This window comes from Microchirus variegatus, assembly GCF_963457635.1.
Source record: "Microchirus variegatus genome assembly, chromosome: 12".
NCBI classification, from domain to species: domain Eukaryota; kingdom Metazoa; phylum Chordata; class Actinopteri; order Pleuronectiformes; family Soleidae; genus Microchirus; species Microchirus variegatus.
Window position 1 is genome coordinate 26,485,200 of NC_139813.1, and position 8,053 is coordinate 26,493,252.

At 34.4% G+C, this 8,053-nt stretch overlaps 1 protein-coding gene across 1 annotated transcript; it reads left to right on the top strand.

Moving 5' to 3' along the window:
• Positions 1-498: 498 nt before the first annotated feature.
• LOC310934849 (uncharacterized protein) lies at positions 499-3,873 on the top strand (the record flags this gene model as incomplete). Its single annotated transcript, XM_083898648.1, has 2 exons — positions 499-670; positions 3,008-3,873. 2 exons carry the CDS (start codon positions 499-501, stop codon positions 3,871-3,873), a joined length of 1,038 nt encoding a protein of 345 aa, XP_083754774.1.
• Positions 3,874-8,053: the final 4,180 nt, after the last annotated feature.

Below are 8,053 nucleotides of genomic sequence, written 5' to 3' on the forward strand. Positions count from 1 at the left end.
CTACTTTGTTTTATCTCATAATTTCAATTTTTTTTATCTCATAATTATGACTTTTTAATCTCATAATTTCAACCTTTTTTAATCTCATAATTATGACATTTTATCTCATAATTTCTACTTTTTTTGATCTCATGATTTCGACTTTTTTGATCTCATAATTTTTATTTACTTTGAGGATGTATAATATATCCTCCTATATATATCCTAAATGATAAACATATATATATAATCTACTTTTAACACTTTCTTTTTCTTTTCTGGCGGAAATGTGCTTCCATAGTTTTAACCTAAATAGATTTTGGAGGAAAAAATGATTCCATGATCAGATCTGACGTCACTGACGCTGCAGTTCTATCCTCCAGGCCACAAGGAGGCAGCCCTGCTCCCTTCAAAGACGAACCAGAAGAAGACGGGAACGAGGCCGGAAGCTGGAGCTAGCGCCGTTAGCTCGCCGTTAGCTCTGTGTTTACACGTCGGTGTCCTGTGAATAAAGCAGCGATGTCTGCTCTCGCGTATCTGAGAGAGTTGATCAGCGAGCGACTCACCGCCGCCGCCGAGGACATTTTCCGAGCCTTCGAGAAAACCGTGGTGGAGTTCGAGGAGGAGGTGGAGCGGCAGCGCAGCCTGCTGGAGGTCGCGTGGAAACCGGACGTCAAACTACAGCGGATGGGTAAAAACAACAACAAACCAACAAAAACAACACTTTGCTCACAAAGACATTTACGGGGATCCAATGAGTGCGTTTACACACAGACTAAAAAAACGATTATTATCGTTTTTTGTAGTTTGTGGTGATTATTCAACTGCTCATGTAAGCGGAATAAACTGATATCATTATCGGTTTTTGAAAAACCTGTTTAACACACCTAGGTTTCTGTCAATAATCGGATTTCTTCAAGACACGTATACACCTTAAACTACGGTGGCCCTGAGGTGCAAAACACAAATCAAAAACGCAAACACAAATCAAAAAAACACAAAAATATTGACTCAAAAGGACGACCATTGCGGGAAATAATGTTTTTCGTTAATGTTTTGTGCTTTTATTATTGTGGTTTTTGATTTGCGTTTGTGCGAAATATTTTAGTATGACGTCTTTGTCAAATTTTGGAACAAAATTTTCTCTCCAAAAAATAGTCCAATTTTGTCGACTTATGATGTTTTGTCAAATTTTGGACCAAAAAACTTTTTCAAAAAATTGTAAATTTTGGGACGACATAGTATAGTATGACATTGTTGTCAAATGTTGGACCAAATTTTTCTTCTCTCCAAAAAATAGTCAAATTTTGTGCAAAATAGTATAGTATGACGTTTTTGTCAAATTTTGGACGAAAAAACTTTTTCAAAAAAATTGTCAATTTCGGGATGACATAGTACAGTATGATGTTTTAATCAAATTTTTGACCAAATTTTTTTTTCTTAAAAAAAATCATCAAATGTTGCACGAAATACAGTAGTATGCCGTGTTTGGCAAATTTTGGCAAATTTTGGACCAAAAAACTTTTTAAAAAAATTGTAAATTTTGGGACGACATAGTAAAGTATGATGTTATGATCAAATTTTGGAACACATTTTTTTTTTTAAATAGTCACATTTTGCGTGAAATACTATAGTAAGACGTTTTTGTCTAATTTTGGACCAACAAAACCTTTTCAAAAAATTGTCAATTTTAGGACGACATAGTATAGTATGACGTGTTTGTCAAATTTTGGACCACATTTTTTCTCCAAAAAAAAGTCACATTTTGCGCGAAATACTATATTAAGTCGTGTTTGTCAAATTTTGGACAACCTATGATGTTTTGTCAAATTTTGGACCAAAAAGCTTTTTCAAAAAATTTGTCAATTTTGGGATGACATAGTATAGTATGACATTTTTGTCAAATTTTGGACCAAATTTTTTTTTCTCCAAAAAAGAGTCCAATTTTGTGCAAAATAATATAGTATGCCGTGTTTGTCAAATTTTGGAAGACGAATGACGTTTTTTGTCAAATTTTGGACGAAGCAACCTTTTCAAAAAAATTGTCAATTATAGTATGACGTTTTTGTCAAATTTTGGACCAAAATTTTGGACCAAATTTTTTTTACAAATGTTGCGCGAAATACCATACTATGCCGTATGGACGCCGTATGAGGTATTTGTAAAATTTTGATTTGTGTTGTGTTTTGTGATTTGCGTTTTGCACCTCGGGGCCACCGTATTAAACGGTTTTGTCCTGTTACCCGATTATTGCCAATAATCGTTTTTTTTAGTGTGCATGTAAATGCACAATGACTGGGGTTGATTTCTACGGACATTAACATCCGGTTTTCAAAATAAAACCCAGTGGAAAGCACAGCTTTGAGTTGGAAAAGTAATGGAAATCCTATCATAGCTCTGTTTTAGTACGGAAAGGTTTTAGGGCCACATCTTAATTCATTTATTTTTATGAAAGATTTTTAGAATTCTCACTTTATATTAATCTTGAATTGATATTGGCGAGGATAACACGTATGTTTACTGCGTTAAGAGTGCAGTAATACCTCCACTTCACCGGATTTGAATATCTTTCAACACGTGTGTGTGTTTATTACAGCCGGGTTCCACGTTATATCTGAAAACTTAAGCTTCACACAAAGTGTGTAGTTATCTGTCGATTTATATGAACATTTACAAATGGATGCTGCTTATTTACACCTAAAATGTCTAATTATTGCAATATTGTTTATTACCTAAACATCATTTAAACACCATGACTTTGTTTTATTCTATTTCTAAAATGTTTTGTACATATATTACAGCAAATTATAGTTTACATAATTACAAAATTATAAACACATTTATTTATATTTAATGACCTTTCAAGCCGTCTCACGTGCAGTACAGCCACAGTCCACCAAGGGAATTACAGATGAAGTGTTGTCAATCATCGACTTGAGTCCATAACTTAGTCCATAATTCCAATCTGAGGATGATTTAACGATTCACAATTGTAATCCGTTCCTTGTGTTTCTTTTTGCGTCTCCAGGAGTCCAGCTGCAACATGTGTGTAAAGAGGAGGTTCTCAGTGAGCAGCAGCTCTGGAACCAGGACAGGAACCCCAGTCTGGACCAAGAGGAACCAGAGTTACAGCGGCTTCAAGAGGAGGAGGAGGAAATCTGCACCAGTCAGGAGCAGGAGCAGCTCGTACTGAAGCAGGAGGCTGATACCTTTATGTTGACTCCTGATGATGAGGAAAGTGATCACATGGAACCAGAACCAGACGCTGACCACCAGCTCCTCTCTGCTGTAGCTGAGAGACGAGATCAGACCTGGCAACACGTAGCCACGGCCTCAAACCCACAGAAGAGCCGTGTGAAACAGAGAAACCAGTGTGACACTTGTGGGAAGTCTTTTGAGTTCATGAGTCAATTGAAAGTGCACCTGAGGAGCCACACCAACGAGAAGCCGTTCTCGTGCGAGACGTGTGGCAAGGATTTCGTGAGCCGAGGTAATTTGAACATCCACAAACGACGACACACGGGCGAGAAGCCGTTCTGCTGCGGCACCTGCGGCAAGCGGTGTTACGCTTCCAACGACCTGAAGAAGCACGTGAGAACTCACACGGGCGAGAAGCCGTACTCCTGCGGTACCTGTGGCAAGAGTTTCAACACGTCCACAAATCTGAACGCCCACGTGAGAACTCACTCGGGCAAAAGGCCCTTCACCTGCAACGTTTGTATGAAATGCTTTGGCCTTAAAGGGGCCTTAATCTACCACATGAGGAGTCACCTGCTTATTTCTCCAAAACTTGTGGAAAAGGACCAAGTAGATGCACAGATTAAAAAAAAACACATGATTCTGTCCACTCCAGAGAAGATGACTGGTGCCTCAAAGAGCCACAAAGGAACCTGAAGGGAAAACATAATAGTATATATAGTCTTTATATAGATTTTGCATGTCTGTGGAAAAAAAGGGACAAATATTCATTGTACACTTGGACAAAACCAACAACATAACAGTAAAACATTTATATGTACTTAAACCTTTATTTGACAGACTGTTAATGGCTCAGTGTGTACATATAAATATATGATTCAAAAAATAAAACTGTACAATCGCCTGAACGTATGAGTGTTTTTCAGAATGAAGCCTTCATGATGACGCCGTGGGAGTGAAGTATCTTAAACGGCATACTATAGTATTTCGTGCAACATTGGACAATGTTTTTGATTAAAAAAATGTTGGTCCAAAATTTGACAAAAACGTCATACTATACTATGTTGTCCAAAATCTGATGAATTTTTTGAAATATTTTTTTTTAGCCCAAAATGTGACCAAAACGTCATACTATACTATGACGTCGACCTCCGTAATACTATACTATGTCGTCCAAAATAGGACAATTTGAAATTATTTTTTTTTAGTCCAAAATGTGACCAAAACGTCATACTATACGATGTCGTTGACCTCAATGTCATACTACACTATTTCGTCCCAAATCTGACAATGTTTTTGAATAAAAAAATGTTGGTCCAAAATTTAACAAAAACGTCATACTATGTCGTCCAAAATCTGATAATTTTTTTTGAATTTGTTTTTTTAGTCCAAAATGTTACCAAAACGTCATACTATACTATGTAGTACATCATACTGTATAGTACATTGGACAATGTTTTTGATTAAAAAAATTTGGTCCAAAATTTGATAAAAACGTCGTACTATACTATGTAGTACATCCTACTATACCATGTCGTCCAAAAAGTGACCAATTTTTGAAAAAAAAATGTCGGTCCAAAATTTGACTAAAACGACATACTATACTATGTCGTCCAAAATTGGGTAATATTTTTTTTGTTAGTTTTTGACTTTTTATTGTATAGTATAGTGGAGAGAGACAGGAGGCAAAGAAGTGGGGAATTACATGCAGGAAAGAATGACTGGTGTGGGATTTGAACCAGGGTCACCTGCAGTGAGGACGACAGCCTCAAAATCTAAGAAGGTTGGCTGCTCTACCCTCTGAGCTAGACACAATGTCCGAAGTTGAGGATCTCAATTTCATACTAAATTACGCACAAAATGTGAAAAAAATTTTGAAAAAAAAGTTGGTCCAAAATTTGACAAAAACGACATATTATACTATGTTGTCCTAAATCTAACAATTTTTTTGAAAGACATTTTTTTGGTCCAAAACTTTATACTATACTATGTCGTCGACCTCAATGTCATAATACACTATTTCGTCCAAAATCTGACCATTTTTTTGAAAAAACAATTTTGGTCCAAAATTTGACAAAAACGACATACTATACTATGTCGTCCAAAATCTGTAAAAAATTTTGAATTGTTTTTTTTAGCCCAAAATGTGACCGAAACGTCATACTATACTATGTCGTCGACCTCAATGTCATAATACACTATTTCGTCCAAAATCTGACCATTTTTTTGAAAAAACAATTTTGGTCCAAAATTTGACAAAAACGACATACTATACTATGTCGTCCAAAATCTGTAAAAAATTTTGAATTGTTTTTTTTTAGCCCAAAATGTGACCGAAACGTCATACTATACTATGTCGTCGACCTCAATGTCATACTACACTATTTCGTCCAAAATCTGACCATTTTTTTGAAAAAACAATTGTGGTCGAAAATTTGACAAAAACGACATACTATACTATGTCGTCCAAAATCTGTAAAAAAATTTGAATTGTTTTTTTTAGCCCAAAATGTGACCGAAACGTCATACTATACTATGTCGTCGACCTCAATGTCATACTACACTATTTCGTCCAAAATTACCATTTTTTTGAAAAAACAATTTTGGTCCAAAATTTGACAAAAACGACATACTATACTATGTCGTCCAAAATCAGTAAAAAAATTTGAATAGTTTTTTTTAGCCCAAAATGTGACCGAAACGTCATACTATACTATGTCGCCGACCTCAATGTCATAATACACTATATCGTCCAAAATCTGACCATTTTTTTGGAAAAACAATTTTGGTCCAAAATTGGACAAAAACGACATACTATACTATGTCGTCCAAAATCTGTAAAAAATTTTGAATTGTTTTTTTTAGCCCAAAATGTGACCGAAACGTCATACTATACTATGTCGTCGACCTCAATGTCATATACACTATTTTGTCCAAAATCTGACCATTTTTTTGAAAAAACAATTTTGGTCCAAATTTGACAAAAACGACATACTATACTATGTCGTCCAAAATCTGTAAAAAAAATTTAATTGTTTTTTTTAGCCCAAAATGTGACCGAAACGTCATACTATACTATGTCGTCGACCTCAATGTCATACTACACTATTTCGTCCAAAATTACCATTTTTTTGAAAAAACAATTTTGGTCCAAAATTTGACAAAAACGACATACTATACTATGTCGTCCAAAATCTGTAAAAAATTTTGAATAGTTTTTTTTAGCCCAAAATGTGACCGAAACGTCATACTATACTATGTCGTCGACCTCAATGTCATACTACACTATTTCGTCCAAAATGACCATTTTTTTGAAAAAACAATTTTGGTCCAAAATTTGACAAAAACGACATACTATACTATGTCGTCCAAAATCTGTAAAAAATTTTGAATTGTTTTTTTTAGCCCAAAATGTGACCGAAACGTCATACTATACTATGTCGTCGACCTCAATGTCATAATACACTATTTCGTCCAAAATCTGACCATTTTTTTGAAAAAACAATTTTGGTCCAAAATTTGACAAAAACGACATACTATACTATGTCGTCCAAAATCTGTAAAAAAATTTGAATTGTTTTTTTTAGCCCAAAATGTGACCGAAACGTCATACTATACTATGTCGTCGACCTCAATGTCATACTACACTATTTCCTCCAAAATGACCATTTCTTTGAAAAAACAATTTTGGTCCAAAATTTGACAAAAACGACATACTATACTATGTCGTCCAAAATCTGTAAAAAATTTTGAATTGTTTTTTTTAGCCCAAAATGTGACCGAAACGTCATACTATACTATGTCGTCGACCTCAATGTCATACTACACTATTTCGTCCAAAATTACAATTTTTTTGAAAAAACAATTTTGGTCCAAAATTTGACAAAAACGACATACTATACTATGTCGTCCAAAATCTGTAAAAAATTTTGAATTGTTTTTTTTAGCCCAAAAGGTGACCGAAACGTCATACTATACTATGTCGTCGACCTCAATGTCATACTACACTATTTCGTCCAAAATGACCATTTTTTTGAAAAAACAATTTTGGTCCAAAATTTGACAAAAACGACATACTATACTATGTCGTCCAAAATGTGTAAAAAAAATTTAATTGTTTTTTTTAGCCCAAAATGTGACCGAAACGTCATACTATACTATGTCGTCGACCTCAATGTCATACTACACTATTTCCTCCAAAATGACAATTTTTTTGAAAAAACAATTTTGGTCCAAAATTTGACAAAAACGACATACTATACTATGTCGTCCAAAATCTGTAAAAAATTTTGAATTGTTTTTTTTAGCCCAAAATGTGACCGAAACGTCATACTATACTATGTCGTCGACCTCAATGTCATACTACACTATTTCGTCCAAAATGACCATTTTTTTGAAAAAACAATTGTGGTCGAAAATTTGACAAAAACGACATACTATACTATGTCGTCCAAAATCTGTAAAAAAATTTAAATTGTTTTTTTTAGCCCAAAATGTGACCGAAACGTCATACTATACTATGTCGTCGACCTCAATGTCATACTACACTATTTCGTCCAAAATGACCATTTTTTTGAAAAAACAATTGTGGTCGAAAATTTGACAAAAACGACATACTATACTATGTCGTCCAAAATCTGTAAAAATATTTAAATTGTTTTTTTTAGCCCAAAATGTGACCGAAACGTCATACTATACTATGTCGTCGACCTCAATGTCATACTACACTATTTCCTCCAAAATGACCATTTTTTTGAAATAACAATTTTGGTCCAAAATTTGACAAAAACGACATACCATACTATGTCGTCCAAAATCTGTAAAAAAATTTGAATTGTTTTTTTTAGCCCAAAAGGTGACCGAAACGTCATACTAT